Raw genomic sequence first — 17,625 nt, 5'->3', positions numbered from 1 at the left:
TTTTTTGTTGTTATATACCTGGATGACTGAGAAAACAAACTTTGTGTTATGCTACTAAGTTCTGAGTTGAACTTCTGTTACTGACCAAATACTTATTTTCCAACATAATTTACAAATAAATTCTTTAAAAATCCTACAATGTGAAATCCTGGATTTTTTCCTCATTTTGTTTCTTATGGTTGAAGTGATGAAAATTACAGACCTCATCTTTCGAAGTAGGAGAACTTGCACAATCAGAGGCTGACTAAATACTTTTTGGCCTCACTGTATTTAAACATCTTCAGCGTCCTCTTTCAGACAATACGGAAAGGCACATCAACTTCCAAACCTCCCGCGGATCCATGACGTACCCTGCCGCGTGCGTCTCAGCAGGGCATGAGGGTTCTCCAGGACCATGTCGCTTGGTTGAAAAAATGTTATTGATTGCGCTGAAAGTCCAGCTGACCAGATCCATGACAGTAGTTTACGATTCGGAATATGTGACAACAGGAGCTTTGATACACAAGACAGAGCACAAAAGCAGGAGGAGGACGGGAGAGGGAAGAAAAGCATCCGTCTTGCTCAAGAGCGAGTGAGAAAAAACAGACGCAAGCAAAAACATTATTACTCTTTTGCATTTGGCTTCAGTCAGTAAAAAACTGAAAACTTGGTTTTGGTAAACTTTGTTCCTCAAGGGTGCAAACTTTTCTGTAATTCAACTCCTGTGTTCTTACCTTGACGCTGCGGAACAGGTCTTTTTCTCTGGACGAGGCCTCTTTGGCTTTTATGAAACTGAACAGTGCGGTCCGAGCAGCTTGTTGGAGCAAAAAGAAAGTCACGTTGCTGTCGACCCTTTTTGTTTGTTCCAACCTCAAAGAAAGATGGATCAAATAAGTCATGCGTACCTTTTCCTTTCTTCTGAGAACCTGGTGTTAACTTCACTTTGTATCTGTGGAGAACAAACTCATTATTTGGAAGTGTATCGTTTAGTCTTTTATTTTTACACACAGAAAGACAGTTTGCACACATACTTGTAGTTGGAGAGGGCGGTGTACGGAGCGCACACCGGCACCGCAAACAGCAGCACATCGTCGGCGTGAGGCTGACCGCTCAGAGACGTTAGCAAGTTTTCTGCTTCCTGGTGCACCAAACACATTTCAATAAATTGTTCTTGGGGGAGAAAGTGAAGCGTTTTCTTTAAGTTGCACTTTTATAGGTTTCACAAACCTCTGCTCCAGGATTGTCCTGATCCACTTCATCTTCCTTGAAGAAAAACAACAAAAACAGGAGTATTATAAATCTATCAACGTGTTATTTTTATACTTTTACCATCTACATTTAACTCAGCGTTGTTGTGTACCTTGTCCTCCTGTTCAGCAGGACCTCCCTCTTCTCCGGGCTGCGTCTCCTCTCCCTCCACTTTCTTCACTTCCGTTGCAACATTTCGAGGTCTCTGCTGTTTCTGAGAGGCTGGCCTCCTGACGGGCTCCTCCTTCCCCTTTTTCCCCTTCTTCCCCTTTTCTTTATCCTCCTTGGAGGATCCAGCTGACTAAAAGGAGAAAAGTGGCTGAATGTTGGTCTTTCTAGGACACTTTGCTCATGTCACTTTACAGCACGTGCACGTTTAGAGCTGCAGTGTGCTCTTCTCACCCCGAGCAGCTGCATCATCAGCTCTCTGTCCTCTTCATCCTGGTCTTTGTACTTCTCTTTGATCTTCTTCATCTTGTTCTGTAGACGACAGGAGACACATTTGACCATATCGAAAGCTATTTGAATGTTTTATCTGAATATTGTGAGTTTAATAAGACTTTCCATTTAAAAAAACTTAAAGTCTGTTACTGCATTCTTTCATTGATTCATCTCAGATCCAGCCTGGAAGATGCTTAAATCAAGTCTGGGGCTTCATTAACAGATATTTACCATCATTTTCAGACTATTGAGCACGCCTGAATATAAGCCTCGCACACTAATCAAACAAAAAGATTTTGTACATATCGAGGCCATGCTTGTGTATAAGCCACAGCTACTGAGAGAGATGTACAGCTCCTGTTGTAGATCAATAATCAACCACCAGATGGTGTTTCATAGATTTTACTGTCCATCACACACAGACAGAGTGAACCCCACAGGTCGTTATGACAACTACCTCCCTCACTCATGGTTACTCTACTGAATGGTCCAACACAAACTAACACATAATGAACACATAAACTAGGCTAACAAGAACAGACTACCATATTTTCGTCGCACTGCCCTATACGTCGAATGAGTCCAAATATGTTTAAAAAAAGTGAAAAAATCCATAACTACGTCAGTTCGCTGTATAAGTCACATCTATTATGCTTCACCGCTGTCAACCTGGAAATGTGGGCCGGTGTCGTGCCAAAAATTGAAGGGCTGCCAAATGGCGGCTGCGGGAGCGTGCATGGGAGGACTTTAACAAGATTAACACTTAAAAACAATTGTTTGTTTGCACGAAATTATGGTAAATGTGTGTCTCAGTTGGACTATTTCTTTAAAAATGCACTTTAATGTCAAACCAGCTGAATTTCAAAATAGTTTCGCTGCTGATGTGCTGCGAAGACCAGCCGTTGCATTTCTTTAGAATTTAACAACAAAAGCATCTAAAACAATTATTTGTTTGCTTGGTATTATAGCAAAGGTGTGTCTCAGTTGAACTTTTACTTAATAAATGCACTTAATGGTCAAATCAGCTGCGTTTTGCCGGGGTGGTGCAACAAAATGAAGCTGATTTGACTCTTGCTCCAAGCAGCGAGCAGAATGAAGGTGGGGGAATATGGCAGGCCGATTGTGTCATTAATAGCTGGTGAAGATTCTCAGTCCTCCAGGACATGGTAAATTCAAACAAGTTCAAGACAAAAATAATAATGTATAATAAATAAAGTCCAGTTGTTTTTGTCTTGAACTTTTTTGAATTTGTCATTATAGCCACATTTACCACATTTATTATATGATACAACAGCATGCCTTACAACTGCTGCCATCTAACGGTTGAAAATGGTACTGTTCAATTTTTTTCAGACAGAATGAGTGAAAACGGTCATATCTCAGCCAAAAAATGGTTTATAAATATGGGAAAAAATCCATAAATATGTCGCTTCGGGCTATAAGTCGCAGGGCATGTAAATTATGCAAAAATAAAAATAAAAAAGCGACTTATAGGGCAAAAAATACAGTAATCACTAAAAGCACAATGTGAAACAGATAACTGAAATGATTAACAATGAACATAAATATCCTGATGTCCAACAATCCACATAGAAAAATCTACAGATTCTTTCTTGTTGAAATGTTTCGTCTTTTGTTGCAGCTCCTCAGACTGATGAAGTCTTTTGGAAAAAGACAAAACGTTTCAACAAAAAGAATCCATCCAGAGGACTTGACTTCACTTTTTTTTTCAGAATGAACATAAAGTTAACACATAATCCCTCCCTGAGGCCATGTGACCAACAATCAACCACAATGAACCACAATATCCTAGAAACAATACAAACTTATTTTAACTGGCCATGAGGTAGAGCTCTGAAATATAAATGAAGTTCAGACAATTGTTGTTAAAACTAAAAAAAAAAAAAAAAATCGGTTTCTCATGCATCGGCCGATTTCCAATTTTCCAAAATTAAGGAAATCCGAGGCGTGCACCCGTACCGGAAATTACGGTCTTTTTATTTGTCAGTTTCTTATAAACAAACAGATTAACAGATTTAAAAACAGTGAACGGGACACAATACTAAAATAATGTTTCTTTAACTTCATGTTTTAATTGATCAGAGTCATTTTCATATGCATTAATCACACTTATAGTAATTTTAACGTGAGGAGCCTACATTGTTCTGTCACTCTGTTTATGACCCTGTTAAAAACTAGACATCTAAATGATTATTTCACTGTGAGCAGTCTCTTATTTTGTTTGTAAAACAAAGAAGGATTTTAAATGTTTGAAAGCAACAATGCGTGTCCACTGTTTTCTCTCACCTTCTGACCTCTCTTCAGAGGTTGCTGTGAGGGGCCTCCCCCACTTTTGGGCCCCTTCTCCCCAGCTGACGCCACAGATGAAATCTCAGTCTTCTCCTCTGCATTACAGCCCTCCTGTTTCTGCTTCTTCTTCTTCTCTTCTCTAAAAAATACATCCATCACCATTTTAATCCAAAAGCTTAAAAAAGCAAATGCAGCCTGTGGTTTGTATTTGGCTTCTCTGTTTCATTCTCCCACCTTCTCTGTTTGGCACTCATGTGTTTTCTTCCTTGGGAATCCACGTCCGCCTAAAGAAATAAAAGTTTAAATCATATTTTGAAAGGTGATAATAAATGCATCAAAAGGTGAATCGTTACCTGAGCTGTTGTTTCGTTGTTACAGCCGGGGCTCTGAGAGCTCCTAGAAGCGAGGCAGGAGATGTTAAAGTAAAACCTCGGGCAGGTTTAAGTTCCTGGTCTGGAGATGACGTTACCTGCTTGGTTGTAAATGAGAGAGGGAGATGGTTGTATCTGGAAAGTTGAATTCCTCCAAGTCTGGATCTTCTTCCTCACCGCTCTCTTCCTCCTTGTGCTCCTCCGGGTTGTGCATCCCTCCTGCGTCTGCAGCCTGCTCCTCTGGTTCTCCACTCTCATCCTTTCCCATCTCACCATTCTCCTCCATCCTTTTGTCTTCTGCCTCCTTTGTCTCTCCATCGTCTCCCTGATCTTCATTGCTGCTGTCATCCCCTGGAAGAGGAAGAGCGGCGGCTCCATCAGCTGATTGGAGTTTTTCCCACAAACATGAACACGTTAAATGATTTGTCCTCCCACCTATCAGCTCCTCGCCTTCCTCTAACAGCTCAGCAGCTCTGGATGTGAGGTCTTCCATGTCTTCTTCTACAGTTTTTACCTTTCGTTCCCCTCGGTGTCGAAACACGCTCTGATCGTCCACCTGTGGGAGGCCAAAGAAACGACAACTGAAAATATTGTTTGAAAATAATATTTCATGATTGTTCAAAGCTGCCGTTTACCTTAAAAACAAACCCGAAACCCATGATCAGGTAGGAGGGAGGCAGAAAATTTTTCTTCCCTTCAGAAAAGAATTCCAAGATGAGTAATTACAGTAGGTCATTTATACCCGTTAGGTTTAATCATGACATTTGTGCATCTCAAAGCTTTAGTCCTACCTCTGATCATGAAGCTTCCAGTGGTCAGATACTCTCCGCTTGGAGCCGTTTTAGACACCTGAAAACAACCAAAACACTCCAGCATGAACATTGAAATAAAGCTTTATACTGATTAAATGATTATTTTCTTTCTTTCTATGTAAACAAACAAGCTACTTGCAAATTATGAGTACTCCATAGAGGGTAAGGAACCTCTGCAATATGATGGAGCAGAGAAAGTTCCCTTTTTTTATTGTCAAGAACTTCAAATTTTTTTTATTTTAAATGTGGGGAAAAAATGCTAATTTTGTAGTCATTTGGTTTAATTCAATTTACAAACATTTACCGTATTTTTCAGCTTATAAGTCATGTTTTTTTGCATAATTTAAATGCTCAGACTTATATGCTGAAGCAACTTATTTATGGATTTTTCCCATATTTATAAACAATTTTTGTCTGAGATATGAACGTTTTCATTCATTCTGACTGAAAATATTGAACACTAACATTTTCATCTGTTGGATGGCACTTGAGTAGTGTTTTTTTTTTTTTTCATTCAACCTTTATTTAGACAGGTAAATCCCATTGAGCCTCGAGGACTCATTTACAAGAGAGACCTGATTTCAACAAAGAATGATGACAACAATGGACAACAATAAACAGTTATAAAAAGTCATACAGATTATTTTTTTTTTAAAACAAATAGGATGGCTGAAAAAAAGAAAAATAACAAAAAGCAGCTAGATTATAAGGTGAATGTAGAAAACTAAAAACAGGAACATGTCTGCATTGGTCCCTGACGAGTCCAACAGATTCTTAAAGCCACTTAAGAGAGGTCAGCTTGAAAAAACAGTTTTTTCACTCTTAAAAACTAACAATGTGCATGTCAGAACCCCTGCACTCCTGCAGTTCACACACATTATTGGTATTATTATATGGCTATTACTTCAAAATGGGCTTTTGAGTTTAAGAGTTGGGATGAAAATGAATGAGAACTGTAGTTAACATATTTTTTACTCTGGTATAAATACTGAGCATCTTGTTCGTAAGTAAAACTGACAGATGTGATGCTAAAACAGCTGCAGGAAGGCTGCAGCTGTTTTAGAGAATGCTTTAGGCTTCTGCAGGTTGCAGGGTTTATGGATCCGCATTCTCCCCGATCATAAGGAGACGATCAAAGTTCACATTTGTTTCACCACTAACCTGGTTGTGATGGACCCACCAAGCACTGGTGATGATTTTGGCATCCCATGCAGCGCTGTAACACACAGCCATAGTGCCAGCTTCTGTCAGAGTCCGGGGAGGAACGGGATTCCCTGAAATGAAGAGGAAGAGACGAAAGTTAACTCTTGGTTCATCCTCAATAATCCAGGTAAAAATCCAACCATGATCTGGTCAGTTTCTTTTTTTGTTGAGATGTTTCATCAGTTTGTTTGTGGCTCCTCAGACTGATGAAGCGTTTCAGATGGAGGTGAAACGCCTCAACAAAAAAAGAAACTGTCCAGATGACCTGAATGAACATTGCTGGAAAGTTAACTCTGATGAGTCTAGTAAAGGTAGTCACTTTAGAAAACCGTGTACCTGACGGGTTTTTGATGACGCAGCTAGTTGCTCCATGGAGGTCAGCATGAACATAGATATCACCTGACAGTGAAGATACAAACAGTGAGATAAACCAGTTCCTGAGAGGTTGTGAGCAGGCTCTCACTTATTGCACCTGTCAGATCTCAGGACTGGTTGTTGTGATTTTAAACAAAGACCTGCATTTTATCAATCGTTAACGTCTTGGAGCCGATCCTTCCTAAGAGGCACGTAAAAGTTGCCCTACCTGCCCGAAGATAGCGTTTCACAATCATCTCGTTCTGCTGCTGGTCCCTTCCTGCGATGATGAGATGATTCTCCGAGCTGATGAACCACAGGAACTTCTCAAACCTGAGGCCACAGGGTAAGAAAAGACTCAGTTACAATATTTCAGCTGATGAACGTCTGCAAACTCGTAGCATCTTACCAGTAGACTTTCCTGGCCTTCTGGATGGTGGTAACGGTCTGCACTTCCTTCAGTGTTTGTTGGGTTTTTTTCTCAGCAGATTTCATAGCCTTCACAAGAAAAAGTGCTTATTAGTTCATTTTCATTCAATGTGCAATGATTTTCAGTTGCAAAGCTGCTAAACCTGCTGCTTTAAACTATGAGCTGCTGCTGGCTGCCCCACCTTGTCTGCTGCCTCCATGGTTTTTTGTTCCTTCTTCTCTGCACTGCGTTTGTGGTCATAGTACCTTAAAGAAGCACAGTGAGGTCCATCATCTTCTCCACATCATGCATATTTCTGTGTCCACATGCACACCTACCGTTTGGCATTGGCATAAGCTGACAGGCTGAGATCCACGTCCACCAACATGGGCTTGTTCCATTGCTGCTTCTTGTTTTGTCCTTTGTCTTTATTCTTGCTTTTCTTCCCTTTCTCCTCCACTACATCTTTGTTCTCCACATCTCCTTGGTCCCCCTCAGAAATGTAAGGATTTCTAGTGGAGAAAAAAGCCGCACATGCAGTTATCAGATTTCAGACAAGTGGGTTCCCTCAGTGCTGCTCTCACTTTAAAAGCATGGTCATGTGGTTTGTCTGCAGCTTCAGCTCCTTGATAGCACAAGCCACAGGGTCACCAGCAGCTTGTGCTTCCTTCACAATGATGCCTATTTCAGTCCAGTCCACCTGGTTGGCCAGAGCACTGCAGACCACCTGCAGCGCCCGTTCTACGATGGGCAAATTCATCTCTACCAGTTCTCCTTTCACCCTGTCCACCTCCTGCAGCACACAAAACAGGCTTCTGTCGCCAAGCTTGCAGCAAAGTGCAGAAATAAAAGCTGAATTTGTTCATCAGGAGAAGCTGACGGGCTGTTCGTTGCCAACCTGTGCTTGGTGCAAGGCGTCCAGCCTCTGCTCGTGGTCCTTTTTAACATTTTCCAACTTCTTCATCGCCTGTTTCTCCTGCTGCAAGGCTTTCATGTCGATCTTCTGACTCTCCATTTTAGAAAAGAACTCGTCCACTGCCTGAATAAAAATATCCCTTTAATGACGGCGTCATTCCTGCGCCACCGTGCAGCAGTCATGAGGATGTTCACCTTGTCAAAACGATCAAACTCCAAATAAGGGCTTTTTGCATGCTGAGCAAAGAGGAACGGATGGAATTCATCATATCTGTAATAATAAAACGATAAATGATTGAATTAAACTGACACTCATGACGTGAACATCATATGTACCAAAACAAGACATACGTGAGAAGTTCCTCACTGGGTTTGCCTGGAGTTAAACTTGGTTTCTTCTCACTCTTTTGAATGATGTAACCCTTTATATAACAAGACACAACTCATACAGATCATAAACTCACTGCATACATTACAACGCCTCGTTAAATCTTCCATACTTACTTTGCCACTAAACTTTTCTGTTTGTTCCATGTAGGTTTCAGCAATCTGCAGAGCTGCCAAGATTTTAGGTGCAACTGAGAAAAAGAAGAGTAAATACAGTTGGGTAATTCAATTAACTTGAAAAAAAAAAAAAAAAGCTAAATTGCGCTTTACCTTCAGCAGCATCAACCTGAGCGTCCACTTTGAACGAGCCGGGCAGTCCTGCTTCGATTAAACTGTGCTCGATCAGAGTGGCCCCATAGGCTGGTCACAGAAAAGACACAAAGCTGAATTCAGTTCTAATATTCGTGTACATGATTAACTCTAAAAACTCTGAAATTAAGGAATTCTCACAAATGTATTTGTAATGGCCAATATTTAAAACTTAGAAAGACGAGAAGTTTCTAACACTTGTAGTTTTTTACATTTCTTAGAGACAGTACTAAAGTATTTTTAATGAAATGCCCTCTTTAGGATCTTAATTATTAAATGACAGTGTTTAGTATCCACCTTATTCCTGGGGGCTCTACTGTATAAATGATTCTGGTACAACTTCCTGTCAGACAGGAAGTAGCAGTAAGCACTGGTTAACCGCGGTAGCAGAGCACAGACCGCGGTTTATTTGAAAGTAATTTGCATTCAGTTTAGCAGATAAAACACTGTTTTTGTTTTGTTCTCATTTATTAAACAACCATAAAGTTTACTAAAATAGCCGTGCTGAGTTCAGGAACCTGTTGTGTTCATGGCTGCACGAACAACCAGACCAAACTAAATCAGTGGCTACAACATTTGAACACAGACCCAAAACAAACAGTGTTCCTGTGAAAGAGGTACAGTTTCCATCTCCTACCAACAGATGAGGAATTAAAAAGAATGTGTCTGAAAAATGTGAACTTGAAGAGACCACTCAAAACTCTGTCTGTGAGCTCATTTCACTTTGTTGACAAACGGCCGACAGAGGAAAACCTGCATCCTACTTTGGGTCTGGACTACAATCAACCACAGGAGTAGAGACTCCGAATCCTCAGAAGGATTGAAAACAGTGACGAGAATATCAGAGATGATTTCAAGTGAATGGAGGAAACTGATTTATTGTATTTGTTCATCTTCAGTTTAATGATTTTCTCTGGAATTAAGCCAAGCTCAGTGATGGAGGACTTTAAGTCTTTGACTGGGCTCTGTGTCTGATTTAAGGTCAATAAGATTGTGTCCTAGCTCTTTTAACAAAACACCACCGACCTTATTACTGTGTAGATACTGATACACCTCAGAGCTTTTCAGGTTGTTCATCACTTCACTGTCAGAAGAACCGAGTCAGTGAAGTAGCTAAATGTGCTAATAGATGTAGCTAAATATGACGTTCATGCTGCTGTTCAGCGTATTGTTTTTATGCTATTAGTGCTTAGTGTATTTTTAGTCGATGTTTATCTTTGTTCATATCTTAGCTCTTATTACCGTTTTTCTTTTACATTTTATTAAAATGTCCCTAGGGTTATGGATCTCAAAAACAAGTTCCCTAAAAGACGTGATGATTGCCGAGTGACAGCTTACGCAGGTGAGGGTTCAGGACTTTCTTCACTTGCTCCCCATTTGGTGCTCTGCTCAAGATTTCAGTGAGTCTAAACAGAAACAACATTTATAGCAGGTTCTTTTCTCACTGCAGTACAGTCATTAAATAAATGCTAACTGAATTCATGTATGGCTTCTCTATCTAAACATCTATTATAAATGGTGTTACTTCTCCAAGCTAATGAGAGGTTCAGGTGGTCTGGCGCTCTCCACTGGGTACCGCTCCCTCACAGCAATCTTAACATCTTCTGCTTCTGCCGTTCGAAACCTCAGCAGATTCAGGATTGTGTACTCATGGTCTGCGAGGATGATGTTGCCCTGAAATGGATGTGATCACACACGGTTTGAATGAGGAATGTTACAAGATGTGGGACCAGCAGCTGGAAGTGATGTTCTAACCCTGTCATAGAGCTCAACAATTAAGTGGTAGGCAGCCTCATCCGAACCAAACTGGATGTCCACGATCCTGTCGATTCCAAGCTGCTTAATCTCAGTTAGCCGGCGTGTCTTCAGATGCTTTCGACACTAAAGAGAGAAAAGTTGATTTAATGTTAAGCTCCATTTCATTAAAACAAAGCAAACACTAATCTGTGAGAAGTCATGAAATGCAGTAAAGTCCAGAAATCCATCTGTATAGACACAAAACACAGACACTGTTCATGTATCCCAATGAGAAGTCCACCATGTAAGGATTATAATGTAGTTCATTTGTCTTTCTTTATGCCGACTGTGCAAAATATTAAATATCAAACTTATATGTCGTTACAGCAAAGCTTTGAAATCACTGCTGGTTTTAATCAGTACAGCATGATTTTCAAAATAAAGCTTTACTCTCTACTTACTTTCATTGCAAAGCCCGAAGGCATCATGTTCTTGGGCCATTCGAAGTCTGTGGAGTGAATACGAGTTCCAGACTCGATCAGGAGAACAGCTTTGCTGTCGGGCCTGAAACAGCAACAGAACAATGACTCAAACGCAGCGACTGAACGTGGAGCGCTTCTGTGCTCAGGTATGATCTGATTATTTATATGCTACATTTGTGTCTTTCAAATTGTTCCTCAAATCACTAACTGAGCATCTGCAGTCTAACTTTCCACCTTTTATTACTGCCCCTCACCAAAAGGTGGAGTGTGTGTGTCTTTGTTTATGATACTTTGTAAGGCCCATTTTTCCAACTTATACTACACTGTGAGGACCAACTGCTTCTTACGGTAGAGCTGTCATTGCTAACCTGAACCCGAAACCCGGCCCGGACCGACCCAGATTAGGGCTGGGCCGTTATAATGTGAATAATGGGTGGGCCGGGCCGGTGTCGGGCTTTTAATTAGGTCAGGATCAGCCGCAATCCAATTATATGATAACATGGCCTGCCATACGTCATACCAGATGCGCGCAGCCGACGACCCAAACAGGTGAGATCCCAAAGCAGACGCGTGTGTCAGAGCTGTCCGCATGTCGCAGTAATTTGCCAAGAAAAAAGTCTGATAGGAATTTTTTTTGCCTCCAACTCCTACATGTGTCCAGTTAACCACTGTTTTTGTCTGTCCAAACAGGTCTCACTTGTAAATGAGTCTTCGAGGCTCAATGTGATTTATCTGTTTAAATAAAGGTTGAATGAAAAATTCAGTAGAATGCAGGCAGAAACGGGGTTTAAATACTTTTTTATGGCCATGAAAATACAAACACTCTCTCAGCTCTGAATCTTCTACATCTTTTATTCAGCTGCACGTCCCCAACCGTTAATAACTAATTTAAAATGTTGGAGTTTCTTTCTGGGTTTGGACCTGTAATTACTGTTAATTCGTAAGGTCGGGTGAAGTTCAGAAATTATGACTGTGGGCTGGGGCCAGGTCAGATCTGATTTTTTGGGCCCGAATGCAACTCTACCTTACAGGGACCAAAGCCAGGTCCCCATAAGGAGAAGTCTCGGTGGGTTAGGGGTTACGTTTAGGACTAAGTTGTCAATTGCGGATGGGTTAAGTATGTACTGTTAATGTTAGGATTTTTTTAATCAACTTTTGAAGAAGACATCTGCAGCAGTTTCGGTTCAACCGTAAGATGGAAGCGATATGTGAGAATCGCAGGTCACCTGCAGCTTCTGGGACTCGTCAGCATGTTGGGATCGACCATGAAGGAGGCTCATAACATGGATCAGTGGAGTGGATACCCATAAATTTGGTCATTTTGAACTAGAAAGTGCCAGCAGGACTCAACAAGTTCCATGCACGCTTTGAAGACCTGAACAGACCACCCAGCACCAGACTCACCTCACCACCGGATGAAGAGCATCTCAGCATGACCTCAGCCAAAGTAAGGAGTACTTTCAGGAGGATTAATCCGCACAAGGCAATCGGCCCAGACAACATCCCCAGAAAAATGTAAGAATGTGCCAATCAGCTCTGCGAGGTGCTGGCAGACATCTGTAGTGGACTAGGCCTATGTCAAAACTGACCAGATGGACAGAGACTGTTATTTCATTGATCTGCATCCAGAAATACAGTTTGAGCCATCTGGAGACTTTCTTTCTTGAATTAATCAAGTAGAAAAGACAATTCTCTATAATCATTACTATTTTACAAATGTTTGATAATCAAATTGTGTTAGTTCACTCAATGTTTACAGGTTGAAGAGAACTACTCATTTTATTTACATAAACAGTAAGTAATGATTTTTATTCCTCATTCAAAGAAGAAATCAGGGTAATATGCATTTCTTGATTTTTCTGTCTTCAATGAGCAAATTTGTAAGTATGTTAAAGGTCGAGTTTCGGTCAACTAAAATGTTTACTGAGAAGAAATGTCATGTTTAACTTTCACAGAAGATACAGGAGAGTTTGACTCCACGAAGTCTGGTTTTCTCCAATAATCTTTCTGTCTGTTTTAAACAATCTCAATCTCTGCCCTTGACTTTGATAACACCTTACATCACAAACCACACCTCTGATCTGGTCCATCCACCAATCAGAAAGCTCTAAAATGACCCGGAAGTCAACTCATTTAAATGTGGCAACTTCCCGGTTCTCGCTAGAGTTAAAGAGTTAAAGAGTAAAAGAGTTAAAGAGTTACAAAGAGTGACAGTTCTCCTGGAGAGAAGAGAGATGAAAAACTCTCTGATGCAGCTCATGGAGAAGAGTTCCAGAGTTTAACTCTCTGAAGAGAGTTCTGAAGGAGTTCAGAATTCTGACAATCCAGGATGCAGAGAGGATTTTGGGAATTATAACTTCTGTTTGGATAACCTCGCACGACTCTCTAAGGGTTTGGCTGTCCTCATGGAGACGCTGAAAGAGTCAGAAAGGAACCCTACGCCGACGCTGATTTTATCATCAACCAGGTAGAAGGTTCTATTTCGACCAAGTGTACCGTGGCCAAGCTGATTCCCCAAAGAGCGTGTTGTTCTGGTCCTACAGATAAACTCCCTCACACATCTCTCTGTAAGATAAATCTCCATTTTCCATCTTAAACTCTCCTTTCTCCTAAAATCATTACAGATATTTTAGAAATATCTGAAGCAAAGTTCTCAATCACCGCCGTGTGATTGATGTCTGTTGTTCTGCTGAGAAGTGAGGACAATCGCCGTATTGTCCACTTTCTGTGAACTTGCCATTGTTATTGTTTTCATATTTTGCCAAATTAATGTAAATGTTTGATGTTAAACTTTGATTCTGCAAATAAATGACCGCATTCATTTGATGGGTCAAAGATAAATAACGTCTCTCGTTCGCATTTCTGTTAAACTCAATGCACGACATTTACACAGTCAGAAAGATGAAGAACTCGTGAAAAATGTATGAATATATCCAGCATATGTCATACTACACATCTTTAACACCTCACTTACCCTGGAGACAGTTCCCATCTGCCTGAAGACTGCCACCATCATCCCAGTCCCAAAAAGCTCTACAGTGACTGGTCTGAATGACTATCGGCCAGTGTCCCTCACCATGATAGTCGCTAAATGCTTCAAAAAACTGGTCATGACTCACATCAAAACAACCATCAACATCAACGAGGACCCTCATCAGTATGCATACCGCGAGAACCGATCAACAGAGGATGCCATCTCCTCTGTGGTCCACACTGCGCTCAACCACCTGGAGCAGAAAACTCTTACGTCCGTATGCTCTTTGTGGACTTCACATCCGCCTTCAACACCATGATCCCCCAAACCCTGATGGACAAACTACTCACACTATGACTAAGCCCCTCCATTTGCAACTGGGTACTAGACTTCCTAACAAACAGACCACAGTTAGTGAGGATTCACAACGTCTCCTCCTCCACCATAACCCTCAGCACTGGCTCTCCTCAGGGATGTGTGTTGAGCCCTCTCCTGTTTACTCTGCTCACGTATGATTGTGGAGCTACCCATCCAGGCTGACAAATTGTAAAGTTTGCAGATGATACAGCGGTGGTGGGATGCATCACAAACAATGATGAGTCCAGCTACAGGCAAGAGGTGGAACACCTGGAGAGCTGGTGCAAAGAGAATAACCTTCACATCTGCAATGTGAAGGTTCCCCACATCAGGATCTGCGGTGGAAGTGGTCTCCAGCTACAAGTACTTGGGTGTGCACCTGAATGACAACCTCAGCTGGAGCAACAACACCATCAGCTCATCAGAGACTCTACTTCCTCAGGCGGCTGAGACGAGCTGGTCTGGGAAGCTCAGTCCTCACCTCCTTCTACAGGTGTGTAGTGGAGAGCATCCTGTGCTCGAGCATCAATGTGTGGCATGGAGGCTGCACAGCTGCAGAAAGAAAAGCTTTGCAGAGAGTGGTGAAGGCTGCACAGAAATCTGTTGGAATCAGTCTCCCCACCATCACAGACATCTACACCTCCAGATGCAGGAAGAGGGCCACCTGCATCATGAAGGACCCCACTCACCCAGCACACACGCTTTTCTTAAATCTTATTACTGTTTTTCTTATAAATTTTATTACTGGATGTAACTGGGACCCTGTGTACATAATTTCGCTCCACCACATGTACCACATGTGCTAAATATATTAAAATTTTATGACTTGGTTGATTACAATATCTTACTGTTTATGTATGGGGCCAACAAAAACGTACTACCTACTAACATTCAAGGGAAATTTGTTAAAAGAGAAAGTAATTATTATCTTAAGGGGATGGAGATGTTTGCACCAGTCTGAAGATGCGATCCACTATTTTTCAGGGTATTGGATTGTGGAATGATCTGGAGGTTGATATTAAAAATGCCAAAACTATGTACTTATTCAAGAAGATGATAAAAATTTGTTTTTAAAAAAAATATTAAGTATAATGTGAGTTCATAAAAATTGTTTACAGTTGATCTTATATTTTAGCTAAGTTTTTATTTTTTTATTTTTTTTATTAATTCATCTTGCTTTTGTATAGTAAATTTGTTTGGAATATATTTTGTGGACAAGGGGCAGATATTTTAAGAATTCATTCTTCTTCTGCTGCCTTTCATTTTATTTCTGTGATTGTATATCTTTTTTCTTTTCTTTAAATTGTATTATATTTGTTGTTTGGATAAAATGAAATGAATAAATAAAACATACATACATGTGGTGCGAATGACAATAAAGAATCTCTGACTCACGGTTCTTCCCTTTTTCTTTCTAAAAGTATTCTGATGAAGAATAAGGGGCCGTGCTTTTCAGCAGAAGCAACGTGCACTCTGCCCATCTTTCGGACTGTACAAACATAATTTCACTGTATTCCAGTACAATGACAATAAAGCGTATTCGGATTCTGATTAGGGTAAGGGTCAGGGTTAGGCTATAGAAATGAATGGAAGTCAATGAAAAGTCCCCACTCAGTACGTTTACAAGTACGTGCGCACACACGTGTGCCCCCCCCCCACCACCACCACCACCACCACCAAAATACACACAGAGTAATCACTTCATTTAAATCTAGAACTGAATATTTTTTGGTGTCACACCAATTAAAGATGGCTGTCACAGCCAACTGACTGTAAAAATACAAAAATATCCATAAATCAGTGGATTTTACAGACACTGGCCTAAAGTTTGGTGTGGTTGTCTGATCCCAAACGTTCTGAGCACTAGCAGATTGTGTAAGACTTAAAAATACTGACTATGAACTGTTAGGATTATGTCTGTAGATGTTACAATCTCTGATCAACGGGACAGGTGGGTTTAATATGTTTACACAGAAGTTGAATATATTCCAGTCATTAAAAGTCACACAACTTATAGGATTCAATAAAATAAGCAAGAAGTAATTCACTATAAACTCGTTTCTACAATCTGAGCAACTTTTAAGACAATCTGTTGACCCCAAAAAGTTTTTGAAGCCTGCGATACCAGTACCCTTTACCTCATTGTAATACTTTACCTAATTTACCATTACGTAAAGTTATTAAACAGCATGGTATAAATTTTCATTGTTATGCTGGTGATACACAGTTATATTTGTCCATGAAATCCAATGAATCAAATCAGCTACTTAGATTACAAGCATGTCTTAAAGACATAAAAACATGGATGACCCTAAATTTTCAGTTACGGTTTTTGGACCTGAACATTTTAGGAATGAATTTTTCAGTCTTTCACTTTTTCTGGATGGCATTAATCTGGCCTCCAGTTCTAATGTTAAAAATCTTGGTGTTATTTTTGATCAGGACATGTCTTTTATCCCCCACATTAAAAACGTTACTAGAACTGCTTTCTTCCACCTGCGTAATATCACTAAAATTAGAAACATCTTATCTAAAAATGATGCAGAAAAACTGGTCCATGCATTTGTCACGTCTAGACTGGACTATTGCAATGGTTTATTATCTGGGTGTCCAAATACTTCTTTAAAATGTCTTCAGTTGATCCAAAATGCTGCTGCAGAGTCTTAACTGGAGTTACTGGGAGAGATCATATTTCTCCAGTTTTAGTTTCTCTCCATTGGCTCCCTGTCAAATCCAGAATAGAATTCAAAATCCTACTTCTAACCTACAAAGCTCTCAACAACCTAGCTCCATCTTATATTACAGATCTTATTGTTTCATATTTTCCTAGCAGTGCACTTCGCTCTCAGACTGCAGGCTTAAGGCCCCAGTAGTCGGGCGTACGTCTGTCCACGGAGGTCTGCGCGTACCGGATTAGAGTTGAAGCGGACGCCCGCAAGGCATGTCCATGCAAAGCTCAATTTTTACGACCATGTACTCGGTGTCGCACAATAAACTGCCCGGCAACAGACTGTTTTATATGCGACAACATTGTATTACTTCTTCTTCATCCCTGATCTGGTTTAATGGCCTTTTCTTTTGTTTATTGGTTGGTTTTTTTTCCAAGAGGAAAGCAAACTCTTCCTCTTGCTCCGTTGACACCATGACTGAAATGGTGAGAAATTAAGGAATTTGTCACGAGAGAATTAAAACCAGCATGGCTGCAGGAGGGTCTGGAGATTTCCTGGTGGGCTGGTCTGATGTGTGGGCTGCAGGGCCAGCGCTCCGTTTTTTTTTATTTTTAAAAACTTTTTATTAACAACATTTAAACACAGAACACCACTGCTGCGGGGCTGCC

General features: G+C 40.6%; 1 protein-coding gene across 1 annotated transcript in view; it reads right to left on the bottom strand.

Moving 5' to 3' along the window:
• LOC119427428 (nuclear export mediator factor NEMF) overlaps window positions 1-17,625 on the bottom strand; it is a 23,043-nt gene that overhangs the window by 3,020 nt on the left and 2,398 nt on the right. Inside the window, exons 3-31 of the mRNA XM_037695042.1 lie at window positions 10,937-11,039; window positions 10,494-10,619; window positions 10,264-10,412; window positions 10,077-10,144; window positions 8,700-8,789; window positions 8,547-8,620; window positions 8,394-8,464; window positions 8,238-8,313; window positions 8,026-8,166; window positions 7,712-7,920; window positions 7,466-7,639; window positions 7,330-7,393; window positions 7,128-7,216; window positions 6,948-7,051; window positions 6,701-6,763; window positions 6,323-6,435; window positions 5,141-5,198; window positions 4,985-5,043; window positions 4,785-4,905; window positions 4,448-4,700; window positions 4,332-4,374; window positions 4,213-4,262; window positions 3,976-4,117; window positions 1,630-1,707; window positions 1,340-1,528; window positions 1,207-1,242; window positions 1,011-1,117; window positions 885-928; window positions 714-793 (exon numbers count right to left, since the gene is read on the bottom strand). Of these exons, the coding sequence (XP_037550970.1) occupies window positions 714-793; window positions 885-928; window positions 1,011-1,117; window positions 1,207-1,242; window positions 1,340-1,528; window positions 1,630-1,707; window positions 3,976-4,117; window positions 4,213-4,262; window positions 4,332-4,374; window positions 4,448-4,700; window positions 4,785-4,905; window positions 4,985-5,043; window positions 5,141-5,198; window positions 6,323-6,435; window positions 6,701-6,763; window positions 6,948-7,051; window positions 7,128-7,216; window positions 7,330-7,393; window positions 7,466-7,639; window positions 7,712-7,920; window positions 8,026-8,166; window positions 8,238-8,313; window positions 8,394-8,464; window positions 8,547-8,620; window positions 8,700-8,789; window positions 10,077-10,144; window positions 10,264-10,412; window positions 10,494-10,619; window positions 10,937-11,039 (2,974 nt within the window). The remainder of the gene's footprint in view (window positions 1-713; window positions 794-884; window positions 929-1,010; window positions 1,118-1,206; window positions 1,243-1,339; window positions 1,529-1,629; window positions 1,708-3,975; window positions 4,118-4,212; window positions 4,263-4,331; window positions 4,375-4,447; window positions 4,701-4,784; window positions 4,906-4,984; window positions 5,044-5,140; window positions 5,199-6,322; window positions 6,436-6,700; window positions 6,764-6,947; window positions 7,052-7,127; window positions 7,217-7,329; window positions 7,394-7,465; window positions 7,640-7,711; window positions 7,921-8,025; window positions 8,167-8,237; window positions 8,314-8,393; window positions 8,465-8,546; window positions 8,621-8,699; window positions 8,790-10,076; window positions 10,145-10,263; window positions 10,413-10,493; window positions 10,620-10,936; window positions 11,040-17,625) is intronic.

The sequence above is a fragment of the Nematolebias whitei genome, chromosome 21 (assembly GCF_014905685.2).
Source record: "Nematolebias whitei isolate Nwh7 chromosome 21, NemWhi1, whole genome shotgun sequence".
NCBI classification, from domain to species: domain Eukaryota; kingdom Metazoa; phylum Chordata; class Actinopteri; order Cyprinodontiformes; family Rivulidae; genus Nematolebias; species Nematolebias whitei.
This window is presented reverse-complemented; position numbering and strand designations above follow the sequence as displayed.